The 16,469-nt window shown below is 44.1% G+C and overlaps 1 protein-coding gene across 6 annotated transcripts in view; it reads left to right on the top strand.

The window, feature by feature from the left end:
- Positions 1–16,469, top strand: part of Fbxo16 (F-box protein 16) — a 91,677-nt gene that overhangs the window by 18,216 nt on the left and 56,992 nt on the right. For all 6 annotated transcript variants that reach the window (XM_052732930.1, XM_052732928.1, XM_052732929.1 and 3 more), the window contains 4 exons: positions 4,463–4,669; positions 5,992–6,156; positions 11,010–11,239; positions 16,077–16,179. In XM_052732930.1, coding sequence (XP_052588890.1) covers positions 4,463–4,669; positions 5,992–6,156; positions 11,010–11,239; positions 16,077–16,179 — 705 coding nt within the window. The remainder of the gene's footprint in view (positions 1–4,462; positions 4,670–5,991; positions 6,157–11,009; positions 11,240–16,076; positions 16,180–16,469) is intronic.

Here is a 16,469-nt window from a genome sequence, read left to right as displayed (position 1 = left end):
AGGTAGCAGATAACAGATGAAAAATTAGATATAAGGAACCTCAGAGAACAGGGTACCATTTCTGTTATTATTATTATTATTATTATTAAGGGGGGACAAAAATGTGCTGAGATTAGATAGTGGTGATGGCTTTGTGACCTTGTGACTATACTAAAACACAGTCACTTTATTTTTCATTTGTGTGTGTGTGTGTGTGTGTGTGTGTGTGTGTGTGTGTGTGTGTGTTGTGTGATGCTTGTATAAGGGCACATGTGCCCCAATGCTCATGTGGAGGTCAGAGGACACTTTTGTGGAATCTGTTCTCTCCTTCCATCTTTATGTAGATTCCTGAGCTCAGACTCAGGTCACTGGACTGTACTCCATGCCCCTCTAACTGCTGCGCCATCTCGCTGGCCCTTCACATTACTTTTTTTTTTTTTTTTGGTTTTTCGAGACAGGGTTTCTCTGTGTAGTTTTGCGCCTTTCCTGGATCTCGCTCTGTAGACCAGGCTGGCCTCGAACTCACAGAGATCCGCCTGGCTCTGCCTCCTGAGTGCTGGGATTAAAGGCGTGCGCCACCACCGCCCGGCCACATTACTTTTAAGACAGGGTCTTTTTACTGGAACTCACGGATTCGGCCAGACTGGCTGGCCATCGAGCCCCACAGATTCCCTTATCTCAGCCTCTCCAACTTTGGGATTACAGGTGTGTGCTGCCACATCCAGCTTTTACGTGGGTCTCCATTCAGATCTGGAAAGGCAAACCCCTTGCCAACTGAGTTATCTCTCAGCCCTTCAAAGTCTTCAAATTTTAAAAATATTTACTTTTAATTATGTGTGTATGTGAGGGGGGCAGAGTATGTGTAAGGGATCTGTTTCAGCTCAGGACCCCAAAGACCGTGTTCTCAACACAAAGGAGATTTATTTGCCCCAGAGGGACAGAGGACTGGGATTAAGAGACAAAGACAGGAGACAGAGGATAAGGGAGAAGGGGAAGAGAACACGAGAGAGCTGGAAGGGATATTTGTCCTGGAGGGACAAAGGACTGCCTCTGGATAGAGAGCAGACAGATGTGACCCATAGGAAAATGGCAGTTTATAAAGGCAATGTGGGGAAGCCCAGTGTTAGGATAAGGTGTTTAATTTTAATTGGGCATGTTAATTAGGTGAGCCAAGGAGGCTTTTTCTTTTTTCTTTTTCTTTCTTTCTTTCTTTTTTTTTTTTTTTTGGTTTTTTGTTTGTTTGTTTGTTTTTGTTTTTGTTTTTGTTCTTTTCGAGACAGGGTTTCAATATGTAGCCCTGGCTGTCCTGGAACTCACTCTGTAGACCAGGGTGGCCTTGAGCTCACAGAGATCTGCCTGTCTCTGCCTCCCGAGTGCTGGGATTAAAGGAATGTGCCACCACCGCCTGGCCAAAGGGGGCTTTCGATTGCTGGACTTCAATACTTTGACAGCTGGACCTTTGAAATCAGCCTTGGGAGAAGGAAGTGGCCAAATAAGGGAATAGATCTTGGTGGTTAGTTTTTGGAATGTAATCTCACAATTTTCAGCAAGGCAGAGGGGATGGGAGAGAAGGGCAAAGCCTGCCAGGGCCATGTTTGCGATGTTCCAGCGGGCTAGAGTCCCTTCAGTCTGTGCACTTGAGTGCAGGTACCTAAGGAGTTCAGAAGAGGGTGTCCGATCTCCTGGAGCTGGAGTTACAGGAAGTTGTGAACTGCCTGACATGGGTACAGGGAATCAAACTCAGGTCCTTTACAGGAACAGTAAGCTCTCTTAACTGCTGAGCAATCTCTCCAGCCCTGTAAATAATTTCATTTTTGTTCATGCATGTACGCATGGTTCTGTTTGAGATTTAGAATAGCAACAAGCAAAATAATGAGAAACTGAAGCTGTGTGTGGCATTGCATTGTGTGGTGGTACACACCTGTTATCCCAGCACTCCAGAGGTTGAGGCAGGAGGATTGTGAGTTCAAGGGCAGTCTGAGATATGCAATGAGACCCTATCTTTAAAAAGAAAAAATCCTCTATAGGGTTAGGGAGATAGCTCAGTGGTTAAAGTACTTGCACTCAGAAGTGTGGGGATAGGAGTTTGGGTCCCCAGAACCCAGATAAATTCCCGATGGATGTCGTACCTGCCTGTAAGTCTAGTCTTTGAAAGCAGAGCTAGGATCCCCAGAGCAAGCTCACTATCGAGATAACCCTATGCGCTCTGGATCTGGTTGAGACCCTGCCTTGATGCATAAAGTGGTAGGTGATGATTCCCAGCATCACACACACACACACACACACACACACACACACACACACACACACACGTCCAGGGAAGGCCCCCAAATCACCCCCCTGCCTTTGCCGTTCATTGTGAGATTGGTGAACTCAGACAGCTCAAGCTACAGTGACTCTAAAAATAGCATGCTCACAGTTACCAAGAATACCCACAGAACAGCGTCCTTCAGGAGTGAACCCCAACACGGTGTGACAGGAGAATAAGAGAACTCTAATGGCTCCCCGGCCTCACACGCTGCTCCCTTGCTTTTATGCTGTGGATTTTACTGAAGAATTGATGCAAGAAATGAGGGAGATTGCTAAATTCCTGCACAGTGAACTCTTCATGGATTATCTATTTCCTGGTTTATCCTAACACCTTCTAAACTCCAAAGGGATTTTTTTCCCCTGCTGCTCAGTATTCTGAGTCATCACCCCCACCTTGAATTGGTAGGGGTTCAAGGAATGTAAATTCATTTTCTATTAGCTTAAACAAACACAATTAGAAAGGAAAATCCCTGAGGCAAAAAACACCTATCCGAGCCAAAAGTAAATTATCCTGGACTTTCTCGATTGGGGAAGACAAATGAAGACTCCATGTAATTATCTTTTTAATCTCCGAGAGAGTGTTTCAATGTTTTCATTTATGGGTTTTTATGATCCTAATGTTCTTTTATATTCATCTTAAGTCACACTATAATGTGAGTTCATCTCTCTTGTGGCACTAAGGAAATCTGGTGAGCTTACCTGGGCCGGTCTTTGTCAAGGAACAAACATGACCTCTTGGTGCCTTTAAAGTTTCTTGCCTATCTTTTATACATAGATTTAACCACTCACGTATTGTTTTTAAGATCTCCATGGCATTTTAGAATGATAGGTGTCCTTCATGCAATGTACACACACACATACATACATGTATGTAATCCTCACAATAGTGTGTAATCCTCACAATATCCCTACAATGTTCTATAATGACCCCCAGTGTATAAATGAGGACATTTTGAATATTACAAACAGTAGAAAATTGACAGCGAGCAAGACACTGAGGATTCACTCGTGTCAAACAATCTAAACTCAGAACGTATAAACAAATTTGATGTGGGGTCTAGGAAACCGTAATCCAGGAGACACACATTCTAATAGCTCTGAATCAGTATTTGGAGGGAGGTAGAGAAAGTGGGACCTTTACAGCCAACAAGTTCTGAAATCATCATAAGGTAATCGAAGTTGTTGAAAGACAGATTCCTTTTGAAGCTGGAAAAGAGTCTGAGGGCCAGAGGGGCACACCCTAAAGTGGCATTTCTCTTATCTGTACCCCAACAAAAATGAATTCACACACATACTATGAAGGAAAGTTTTAACTGTCAACTTGCCACAGCCTAGACTCATCTGAGAAGGGAGTTTCAACTGAAGAACTATCTGGACTAGACTGACTTCTAGACATATCTGTGGAGGGTGGTTTTGTAGGTAGTACCATTTCCTGAACCTGAGCTTCTGAACTAAATCAGACAGGAGAAAGCTAACTGAGAGCAATCAAGGATCATTCATTTCTCTCTGCTCTACACATGCACACTTATTTATTATATCTTCCTAGTGTCATGTCTGTTACTAGGATAAAACACCTCAACAAAAAGCAATCCATGGGAGAAAAGGGTTCATCTTAGTCCACAATTCCAGTTAGCGTCCACCACAGCAGGGATGTCAAAGCAGTAACTTAAAACAGCTAGTCACATCTACAGCCAAGAGCAGAGAAAAACAAGTGTGTACATGCACATGTGCTCAGCTTTCTCCCAGCACTTAGATAGTACAGCATCCCCTGCCTAGGGAATGGTGCCTCCCAATATAGACTGGATCATCCCACCTCAATTAACACAATCAAAACCGTCTCCCCCAGGGACATACCCAAATATCAACCTGATGCAGACAAACCCTCAATGAGATACTCTTTTCAGGTGGTTCTAGGCTGTGTCAGTCAAGTTGACTATTACCTGTACACTGAAGGTCTAGGTCAGATGCACTTCTGGAGATGCAGTCTGGTCATGCACATGGAAATGTGAGAAAGAAAAATAAGTCAGCAGTGAAATGTGGGATTTACGGAGCTGGTATCATAACAAATGCATGCCATGCATTAGCAGGAACTCACTAAACGCACTTTTTGTGCCTTTCTCTCCCTCACGATGGATCAGAAGAAGCATGGGACTCTCTTGTTCTTTTTCCTCAGTTCGACAAATGGACAGACTCTCAAAGGAGAAGAATTCTTACAGGCCTGCTAGAGCGCTGCTCCCTGTCCCAGCAGAAGTTCTGTTGTCGAAAGCTGCAGGAGAAAATCCCAGCAGAGGCCCTGGATTTTACTACCAAGCTTCCCCGGGTGTTATCTGTCTATATCTTTTCCTTCTTGGACCCCCGGAGCCTTTGTCGCTGTGCACAGGTAAAGGCAATGGAGTGGCACGTGACAGTTTGTTGGGACAGCCTTAGTAAACTCTGAAGGTGGAATAACCCCAAGATGAACCCCACACACGTGTGCAAAAAGCCAAGCAATAGGTTTTAGTCTGCAAAGTTTGGATGACTGGCCCTTGACCTTTTTTTAATGCCTAACTCTGGAGACTCAGAGGTGTGTGTGTGTGTGTGTGTGTGTGTGTGTGTGTGTGTGTGTGTGTGTAAGACACCATGAGTATCAGATGACAAAAACTACTAGGAGCTATACACATATAAGTGGTTCCTCAGCAGCACAGCATTACCACCTAGCACACAGCTACAATAACATCCTGGACCAAATGGTTTTCAACCTTCCTAATGTCATGACCCTTTAATACAGCTCTTCATGTTGCAGTGACTTCCAACGATACAATTATTTCGTTGCTATTTCATAACTGTAATTTTGCTGTTATGAATCGTAATGTAAATATCTGATAGGCAGGATACCTGATATGCAGCCCCTGTGAAAAGGTCATTCAACACTCACCATAGGGTCGTGACCCACGGGTTGAGAATCACTGGCATAGACGGTGCAGTGCAGGTCACCTGTAAATAGAAAAGCTCAAAAGAGGGCATTTATGAAGTATGTACTAAGAGGACTAAGAATGAAAGCTATCTAAGCTAAGCTGCATACCTGTGAACCCAGCACTTGGAAAGCTAAGGCAGGGAGGACCATTGTGAGTTCAGTGTTACCCTGGACAACACAGTGAATCCTTTCTCAAAAACAAAACCGAAAGAAAGATAGGTAGATCCGTGTGTGCCAGTATACCCTCAGAGGGCTTAGGGGGAAAAAAAGAAGCCACTATTTCTTGCAAATAATTCCTTATTGTATTAAACTGAAGTTAGGGGGCTGGAGAGATGATTGAGCAGTTAGGAGCACTTGCTGTTCTTGCAGAGGATCCAGGTTCAGTTCCCAGCTCCTACATGGCAGCTTACAACTTGTCTATAATTCCAATTCCAGGGCATCTGACCCTCTCTTCTGGATTGCATGCCTGTATATACACACAGGCAAATATTGATGCACATAAAAGTAAAAATAAATAAATGTTTAAATAATAATAAAAAATTAACTGGAGTTAAATTAAGATATAAACCCGCAAAGCAGGTTTGGTGGGGCATACCTGTAATTCCAGCACACCACAGGAGGATCGGAAGTGTTCCATTACCAGCTGTGCCTTTCAGGAGACTGACAGAAGTTATCTGGGGTCCCGCAGCACAGCTCAAGCACTAGCAGAGACAAGGCTATGAAGTGAATAGGCTGCTTTGTTTTCCCAGGTGAGCTGGTACTGGAAGAGCTTGGCCGAGTTGGACCAGCTATGGATGCTCAAGTGTCTGCGCTTTAACTGGTACATCAGCTTCTCCCCGACGCCATTTGAGCAGGGCGTCTGGAAAAAGCACTACATTCAAATGGTGGGAGAACTTCACGTCAGCAAACTCAAGGCAAGTCTGAGACAGAAAGCAGCACACTTAGAAAACATCAGCTGTAGCAAATTCTAGAACTGTGAGTTAATGATGGCAATGGGTCAAAGGACATACCCCATGACTTCAAACTACTCCTCGTCTGAGGCTTCATAGACCTTTTTTAGGATATTCATGCCACAGAGAGCTCTCACCTGCTGCCTTCCAACCACAGCTACCTGTAGAGGCCAGGGCTGGGGAGCTCCTCTCTGTATCCCCACCCTGATTTATGTGCCTCTCCCTCAATCACCAGACAGTTCTGACACGGGAACTCTGCATCACATTCAGTACTTGTCAGCATGGGCCATTAGAATTTACATATTCAGATTTGTTATGATTCTATACAATGAGCTGAAGTTTGTTGGTCGGTCAGTGGGTTAATTAGTTTGTTGTTTGAGACAGCATCTCCTTGTGTAGCCTAGGCTGGCTTTGATTTCAAGAGCCTCCTGCCTCAGCATTAGGGATGCTGTTACTATAGATATGGACCACAATGCATCATGGGGTCCACATGCATTATCAACTGTCATGGCGATCTACACTAAGGCCTCATGCAAGCGTGATGGCCTGAGTTTGGATCTCCAGCACCTATATAAAAAAGCCAGAAATTGTGGAACACACTTGTAATCCCAGCACTGGGGATGTGGAGAGAGGATGATCCCTTGGGCTGAGCTAAGACAAATGGGAGAGCTCCCGGTCTCAATGAGAGACCCTGACACCCAAGGTTTAACTCTGTCCTTCACAATCATGTTTACACATGTGTTCACAGACACATACACACGTACTCAGTTGATGTGAATATTCACAGAATTTAAAAAAAAGAAATATAGGATCATTTTAATACAGAGATGCAAACAAGCCGTCTAACAAGATTCAACATCCATTCATGATGACAGAATTCCCGAAAGACTTCATTCAGGCTGGGAACATAGCTTAGCAGCAGACTCAGTGCTTACCTAGCATGTGTCAGGCCCAGGGTTTAACCCCAGCACCAGCATAAAAGATTTGAAATGGTAAGAGCAAAACTTGTTTACTTCATCAGTGTGGGTTTCATTATTGCCCATTTGTTAGAGTACCAAGCATTTTGTGCTATTCAGAATTAATAAGTTTTTTCTATATTTTACAATTACTTATACTTAAATACTTCCCGGGTTTTCAAAATCATCCCATATTATTTTTAATAGTATTGCATTAATTGCTTTTAGCATTGCTGGCAAGAGCAATTTGGAAAGAAAGGTTTATTTTGGCTCACGGTCCTCAATGGTGGAGAGTTGTGGCTGAAGGATCTTGAGGAGGCAGGTTGTCAGGGTGTTCTGTGTCACGTGGGTCAGTCAAAGAAAGAGGTCACTCCAGGATGAAATTGTAAGGCCTGTGTGGTAGCAGGAAGGTCCAGCCTCTGGTGAACTGAACCTCGAACAGCCGTACAAAGGCATATTTATTGATTGTTACACACAAAGTTGTTTTTTGGGTAAAGTATTTCCTCACACCAAGATCCCTAATCTAATCTATACGTCTCTCTAAAGGAGAGCGTCACATGCCCTCATGACTTTAGTCCCTTACTGTGTAAATACACAATAATCTAAGAACCTCAGGTGTGTCAGAGGCGTCTTATAACCAAAGTCATGCAAAGGCTGCAACGCCCTTTCAGAAGAACAGCTCTACAAATCATGGAAAACAATCGCCATTTTTTTTTTTTTTTTTTTTTTTTGGTTTTTCGAGACAGGGTTTCTCTGTGTAGCTTTGCATCTTTCCTGAAACTCGCTTTGGAGACCAGGCTGGCCTCGAACTCACAGAGATCCGCCTGCCTCTGCCTCCCGAGTGCTGGGATTAAAGGCGTGCACCACCACCGCCCGGCACAATCACCATTTTTCCACAAAGATTCTTTACTGTTTTCCACAATGATTCCTCAAGGTCAAAGTACTTCCAGAAAGCAGATATTCACTCTAATGTCTACCCTGAATACAGTGAAAACTGTTTATTCTAATGTCTACCCCAGATCCGACAACTTTTCTAAATTCCTACAGCAGCTGGTCACATTGCATCCACAGTCAAGAAGCTAAGAGCTGAGGGGGCTGGAGAGATGGCTCAGGGGCTAAGAGCACTGGCTGCTCTTCCAGAGGTCCTGAGTTCCATTCCCAGCAACCACATGGTGGCTCACAACCATCTACAATGAGATCTGGTGCCTTCTTCTGGTGTACAGGCATACTATATACGTGGTTCTGGAACCTCAGTGCACAGAATGATGCTGCCCCAGTTAGGGTGGCTCTTCTCACTTCAATTAACCCAGTCTAGAAACTCCCTCACAGATGTGCCCAGAGGTTTGTCTCCTAAGTGATTCTAGATCCTGTCACATTGACAATATCAACCATTACAAGGATTAAAGTAGAACTCCTCCAGCAAAAAGACAAGGGTTTATTTCTAAATAAGCTAATAGAAATGAGCATCCACTCTAGACGGAACCTGTTCAACATACAGAATTATACCAATATTAAATTGTGTGTGTGTGTGTGTGTGTGTGTGTGTGTGTGCCATTGTCTTGATTGCTAATTGATGTAGGAGGTCCCAGTCCACTACGGGTGGTGCTAACCCTAGTCAGGTGGCCTTGAGCTAGATAAGAAAGGTAACTGGGCATGAGCCTGGAAGCAAGCCAACAACAAGCATTCCTCCATGGTTTCTGCTTCGAGTTCCTTCCCTGCTTTCCCTTGACGATGGACTATAACCTGTTGTTGTTTGTTTTTGCTCTTTTGGGGGGCCTGCCACCCAGCTCCCAAATAAATCACACACAGAGGCTTAGTCTTAATTATGAATGCCTAGCCTTAGCTTGGCTTGTTTCTAGCCAGCTTTTCTTAACTTTAAATTATCCCATCTACCTTTTGCCTCTGGACTTTTACCTTTCTCTTACTTCTGTATATCTTACTTCCACTCTTACTCTGTGGCTAGCTGGGTGGCTGGCCCCTAGCATCCTCCTCTCCTTGTTCTCTTGCTCTTTCTTCTCCTCCTCCCAGATTTCTCCTTCTATTTATTCTCTCTGCCTGTCAGCCCTGCCTATCTTTTCTCCTACCTCACTATTGGCCAGTCAGCTCTTTATTAGATCATCAGGTGTTTTAGACAGGCACAGTTTTAGACAGACAGCTTCACAGAGTTAAACAAATGCAACATAAAAGAACGCAACACATCTTTGCATCATTAAAACAAATGTTCCACAGTATAAACCAGTGTAACACACCTTAAAATAACATTATACAACGGTAACCTGTGTGATTTAATGAACCCTTTTCTCCCCAAGTTGCTTTTGGTCATGGAGTTTATCATAGCAGCAAATAGCAAACTGATACAGCCATAATCATTCATTAAGTGAGTAAATATTTATCAAACACTGGTATGTGCTAGGTGCTAACAGTACAGAGATCCTAACCGGGTTTCCATAAAACTCAGTCCAGTAACCATGACATACCCAAATAAACACTGTAATCAAAACACTTAATACTGAGGATAATCTTGGAGTAGACATGAACACAACAAACAAGGAGTGGTCAAACAATGGGCCTTGTTATGCTTGGGGAGCTAGGGGGATTGCTTCTCTCTCCTTCCTGCTTTCTTTTCTTCCTCCCTTCCTTCTTTATTTTTTTGGTGGTGGAGCTGGGTATGGAATATAAGACCCAAGCAAAGTCTCTACCAGAGACTACATCCCAGTCCCGGCTGGGGAAATTCTTGATTTTTCACTCACAACTGAAGCAAGTTGATTTACCGAGCAAAGCCTCCCTAATCTCTTAATGAACAAAAATTGAGCTCTTAATGGCTTCCCAACATACCAGTACCACTTCCCTTAGGCTAAACCCGCACTGAAAACACTTTACGAACCAAGTGCACAAAAGACAGACTTCTAATTTGGGAAATGAAATAGAATTATTCTTCGGGAGTTTCTTCGCTTCAGATAACTGACACAGCTACAGTCTACCCCAGTGCAACTTGAACTTGTCTGTCAGTTCTTTAAGGGTAGGGCACTGTGGGGGGAGGGGGTGCACTCTTTTATGAATATATTAACTGCAGTGTGACAAGCTAGATCATGGGGTGTAGAGCTACAGGGTAGGATAAGAAGGTTTAACGTATGGACTTGAAGCACAACAGACTTGGATTTGAATCCTGTGTTCAAACTGAAATTCTACTTATGTCCTTATGGATCAATGAAATAGTTTCTTCTGGCTTCAGATTCTGCCTCTGTAAAACAGAAGCAATGATGAGCTGGTTTTAAATTACTGTGAAAGTTGGGAGTGGTGCTCGCACCTATAATCCGGGCACTTCTCAGGCTGGGGAGGGAGGATGGCAGTGAGTTCAAAGCCAGCCTGGTTACCTAAGGCCAGCCTGGGTCACAGACTGAGACACTGCCTTTGAAAACCAAATAAGGCTGGTGCTACCGCTCAGCTGGTAGAGTGTTTGCCTGTAGGTCACCAAGTCCTAAATTCAGTTCCCAGCACTATATACACCTGGTGTTATAGGCCTGTAACCTCAGCATTCAGGAGGCGGGGAGACAGGAAGATCAAGAGTTCAAGATCATATTGAGCTCTACGGGGAGTTTGAGGTGAGCTTGGGCTACACAAGACCCAGTATAGATAATAATAAATGAATTACTATGAAGATGGAATAAGAAAATGCAAAGAAACTGCTGTGCACATCCGAGTACTCCTGGCTGCTGTGATCCTCATCATTATCACCAGTCATTGCAATAGTGAGGAAGAGGATGATGAGGGTGGTTAAGATGTTTGTGTCCTTTGTCTCTTGGTGGCGGTGGTGATATTCCGCTACTCTGGGAGTAGAAATAATACATTTTCTTCCTCTAGACGCCTCCAAAGGATGGATTCATCATTGCCGATGTCCAGCCCGTTTCCGGCAGTTCTCTAGAGGAAAAGCCATCGCCTTCTTTTGCTTTGCGGTCCTCCTCCGCCTTAAGAAAGAAGACTAACCCAGGGGAGAAAGAGCTTCCACCGTGGCGATCATCGGATAAGCATCCCACTGACATCATCCGCTTTAATTATCTAGACAACTGTGACCCTGAGCACTTCTGGAAAGGGTGAGAAGCTCCAGGCCCCTCTCAGCCTATTTGCTTTTCAAAATAATTGATTGACACTTGAGTAGATTAAAAAAAAAAAAAAAAAGTGATCCCAGACCTCACTGAGAGCATCAGAAGCCTTTCAATAGGTCGATGCGGACTAACCATTCTCAACAAGTTTGTGCTTTTCATCGTCATCCGTCTGCCTCTTACAGTTGTAATGACTTAGCAGTGCAACTTCCTTGATATTTTAAATACTGTGTGTGCGTGTCACGGCACACATGAGGAGGTCGGAGGATGGCTTCCAGGAGTCAGTTCTCTCCTTCCACCCTGGCTTCAGGGGATCCAACGCAGATCATTAGGCATGTGTAGCAAGAACTATTGCCCGCTGAGCCATCTGGCCAGCCCATCGTTAAATACTTAAAAGGTTACTTAATTATTTGTATGTATGTGTTGTGTGTGCATGCACGTGTGTGTTGGGAGGGGTGCCCATGGCGGCCAGAAGAAGGCCTTTGAACTGGCGTTACAGGCGGTTGTGTGCTGTTCAGTGTGGATCCTGGGAACTGGACTCGGGTCCTCTGAAAAAGCGGGAAGAGCCCTTAACTGATAAGCCATCGCTCCAGCCCCAGCTGTCTTATTTCAATATTAATTCCAAGCCAGCGTCGTGTGGTTCGTCCTAGATTTTTTTTTTCCTTTTCCTTTTTATACTTCCTTCCTTTACCAGGGAATAAACCAACGACAGGAGGGAGGGGCAAACTTTGATCCCCTCCCCCACCCCCACCCCATGCTGTGCATGAGGTAGTAAGACAGCCACGGACCTTTCTGTTGAACTCATGGCCAGGGAAACCAAGCTAAGTAGGGATGGACTTGTAAAAAGATCAGACCAAGTTCGAAGCAGCTTGAGCTAAGTAATGAGACCCTGTCTCAAAAGAAAAATGGCAGTTGAAATATTGGTGATATACACACGTATAGTCAGCACTGAGGAGGCTGAGGCAGGAAGACAGCACATTTAAGGCTAGCCTGGCTACATAGAGATATCCCGTCCCTGCCCCTCAAAACAAAAAACAAAAAAACCTCAGACCAAGAAGTGTATTACAATGAAGTAGAAAGTTAAGTTATATATGGTCAAATATTACCAATTATTGAAATAAGATAGAGACTGTATGGGTCATCACAGTGCTGTTAATCTCTCAACTTTCCTGCCTTTGGGAGGTTGGTTGGTTTGTGGAGATAGAGTCTCCTTTTGTAGCCCAGGCCTGTGTTCCTCCTGCCTCAGAACCCTGAGTGCTGGGATTATAAGTGTGTGCCACCATGCCTGGCTTTCCTGTATATTTGGAGTTTCAGTATATGGATGCTCTCCATCACATTGTAATTTGATGGCTATTCATTTTTCCGACGTGTGGCCGAGTTGGATGGTGTGGCAAAGTCAGGCTAACAAAGCCATTTTAAGCCAGTTTTAGGATTAAACATGGTCTGGAAGTTGCCTTCTAGTCCTGCGCCTAAAATAGAGTGAATGGAGGATGAGGCTGGGCAGTCAGGGTCCACAGTGTGTAGCTCATCTAGGGACACACACAGGACTGTAAGCATGTGCTGAATTCTCTGGGATTTTGGCTTAAAAATAAATCTGTGTATTAAAGTTGGGCGATGGTGGCGCACACCTTTGATCCAAGCACTTGGGAGGCAGAGGCAGGCAGATCTCTGTGAGTTTGAGGCCAGCTTGGTCTACAGATCGAGTTCCGGGACAGGTAGAGCTGTTACACAAAGAAATCCTGTCTCAACAACAACAAAAACCTGTGTATGGAGGAAAGGAGGAGGTGGGAGAAAGTTCTAGGATCTGTAGCCAAGTGCAGCTTGAATCTAGAGGGGATCCTAGTTGAAAGGACAGAAGGGAAAGAGGGAGAAAAGAGGAAGAGAGAGAAGGAGGGAGGAAGGGGAGGAAGGAGAGAGGGAGGGAAAAAAGAAATGACAAAAGGCATCCTTGGAACAACTGCAGAAATTTAAATATGGACCATTATTATTATTATTACTTTTGTTTTGTTTTGTTTTTGTTTTTTGAGACAGGGTTTCTCTGTGTAGTTTTGGTGCCTGTCCTGGAACTCACTCTGTAGACCAGGCTGGCCTCGAACTCACAGAGATCCGCCTGGCTCTGCCTCCTGAGTGCTGGGATTAAAGGCATGCGCCACCATCACCTGGCAGAATATGGACCATTATTAAGTGATATTAAGTAATGTATATTTCCTAAGACATAATGATGCTAGTGTGAGTGGGGAGACAAGTGTCTTCATCTTAGGAGATGAGTGTTAAAGTATTAAGGAGGGGTGTGTCATTTCTGCAGCTAATCAAACAACCACCACCACACAACCCAGCCTCATATATGTGGAGGGTGCAGTGAAGCTCAGAACAGCCAAGTGTTATTAATATCTACTTGAGGCTGAGATCATCGCCCTAGCCTGCCAGCTCTTCTGTCCATTTGAAACTCCTCAATTAAAACCTGGGAGATGTCTTGAAAATGAAGTGGCAGGTGATATTTGGGCAGACACAGTCTTTTTATTTTATTTTATTTACTTTTTTTTTTTTTTTTGGTTTTTCAAGACAGGGTTTCTCTGTGTAGTTTTGCACCTTTCCTGGAACTCGCTTTGTAGACCAGGCTGGCCTCGAACTCACAGAGATCCACCTGCCTCTGCCTCCCGAGTGCTGGGATTAAAGGCATGCGCCACCACCGCCCAGCTACAGTCTTTTTAATAAAAAGCTTTTTATGACAGATATTCAATAATAGATAGATATCAAAATTAAGCTTTTGTGGCTATCATCAATTGTTAACAATTTGCAATCCATAGCCAATCTGGAGTCATTTATTCCTTACCTACTCTGCCCTTCCCTTACATGATGATGCTGATGATTAAGCCAGGCAGGGTCTTACTATGAAGCCCAAGCTTGCTTTAAATTCCCAATCCTCCTGCCTCAATCTTCTCAATGCTGGGACCACAAGCATTCATCACCATGTCTGGATCCCCTAAATAATTTTTTAAATAAATAATGTTATATTATTTCATATATGACTTCTTTCATATGCCATATACTTCTACCTGTATTCTACCCCCCCACCACCTTTGGTTTTTCAAGACAGGGTTTCTCTGTGGCTGTCCAGGAACTTGTTTTGTAAACCAGGCTGGCCTTCAACTCACAGAGATCCATCTGCCTCTGCCTCCTGAGTGATTGATTCTATCTGTATTCTTAAGTGGTACTGATTCTATCTGTATTCTTAAGTGGTAAGGACTCTTTATAAAAATCATAATCTGACACCATCTTCATCTAACTCAATGAATAACTCTTTAATACAGTTAAGGGTCATCAGTGCTCAGGGTTCCTTGAATGTCACACAGATGTTTGGCTTTTTAATGAATGCTTTGTTTTAATAAGGTTCCAGATACGGTCTAAAATACAGGTTGTATTTGACTCACGTGTCCATTCTTGCCCTGGATTATAAATTAACCTTCTGTTCCGCCTCCTCCTCTTCTGTTGTTCCTTTCCTTCCCGCCCTCCTCTGCCTTGTCCCCACCCCTTGCAGTTTGTTGTAGGAATGGGGCCATTTGTCATGCTCCTCACATGACTCTGGAGCGCCCCACCACCGTGCATCTTCTCATGTCCCCTGTCCTCTGACCCTGGCCACACCAGTAGTAGTCAGAATCAGAGGCTCTAGAGTATATGAACAAAGACACGCACCTCCATTTCTGGTTCTCTCTGTGTTGTTGGTAACCATGGAAGCACAACACATTACCTAGATCCACTATTTCAGGCAAACTTAGTCTAGAAAGGGCCAGAAGGCAGATATTTTAGACTCTGTAGGACATAGGCTCCACAGCACAACTGCTCAGCTCTGATAGCATAGCCTGAAAAATTGCCTAGACGTTCCACACACAAAAACCACCGTTTTCTAATACAACTTTAGCAACAAAAGTAGGCAGCAGACTGGACTTTCCTGTGGGCCATGGATTGATGGCCTCTGCCTTCTCCTAGCATGTGTGATAGCAAACAAGTGTTAATACTAACACACACATGATTACTGAAAATAACTTCAGATTTCCTGGTCTGTACTTTTATCTTTGGAAGATATCCTACTAAGAATATTCAGAAAGACTGGGCATAGTGGTGCGCACCTTTAATCTCAACACTCAGGAGGCAGAGGGGCAGAGGCAGAGGGGCAGGGGCACAGAGGGGCAGAGGGGCAGGGGCAGTTTCTGTGAGTTTGAACTCAGCGTGGTCTACATGAGTTCCAGGCCAGCCAGGACTACATAAATAGACCCTGTCTAAAAAAAGAAAAAGAAAAAAAGACAGACAGAAAGGAAGAAAAGAGAGAGTATCCAGATAAATAACAGCATTAAAGGCCCAAGGAAAACCTGCTTTGTGTGTGGCAGTACCACCAACTGTAGGGATGAGATCAAACTTGTTTCATTTGCTCTTTGTTATTTCCTCTCTTTCGTCTCAGCTTATACTCTGGAGAACATTTTCGATGGTTCCAAAGTCAAGTGCACAACGCAAGGTTATGTTTGGGGGAGTCTAGCTTTTGCCCCTAGGTCTCCATATTGTTTCTGGAGGATTCATATGGGAATCCTTCCTATAAATAACGGTTTTTCAAATTTTTGTATCATTCTTCCTTTTTAAAAAGTCTGAAGAACTGGATATGGTGGTGCCTGTCTGTGATCCAAGCTCAGGAGTCAGAGGCAGGATGATCAGTCGGAGTTTTGAGGCATCCTGGTCTACATAGCAAGATTCAGGAGCAGTCAGCAAGGGTTGTATAGTAAGATCCTGCCTCAAAATGATCAGTTATAATTTTCCCATCACTTTTGCAATTTTGCAGAAGAAGAAAAAGAAACGAAGTGACCCCAGACTCCAAGCGGCAGTTGCGAGAGAAGAAAAACAGGCTTGAGGAGAGAGCCAGGCTCAGGAAAGCACAGTCACTGGTAAGTCTGCTTCGGAAACACTCCCCCCCATAACTGGTGGAAATTACCCTGATCCCTAATCCTATTTGTGAAATTGAATTTGTTTGCTAAATCAGAATCATCAAGTGGTTGTTTAAACCTTGGTCTCTGGGGCTAGAGATGTAGCTTAGTTGCTAGAGCGATGGGCAGCTTACAGGAAGCCCTGACTTCCATCCCCAGTACAGCAAAAACCTCACAATGACACTCAGGAGGCAGAGCCAGGCGGATCTCTGTGAGTTCGAGGCCAGCCTGGACTACCAAGTGACTTACAG

This window comes from Peromyscus californicus, unplaced genomic scaffold (genome assembly GCF_007827085.1).
Source record: "Peromyscus californicus insignis strain IS unplaced genomic scaffold, ASM782708v3 Scaffold_12__1_contigs__length_115047231, whole genome shotgun sequence".
Classification (NCBI taxonomy): domain Eukaryota; kingdom Metazoa; phylum Chordata; class Mammalia; order Rodentia; family Cricetidae; genus Peromyscus; species Peromyscus californicus.
Note: the sequence above shows the minus strand (reverse complement) of the source record. Positions and strands in the feature narration are given on the sequence as shown.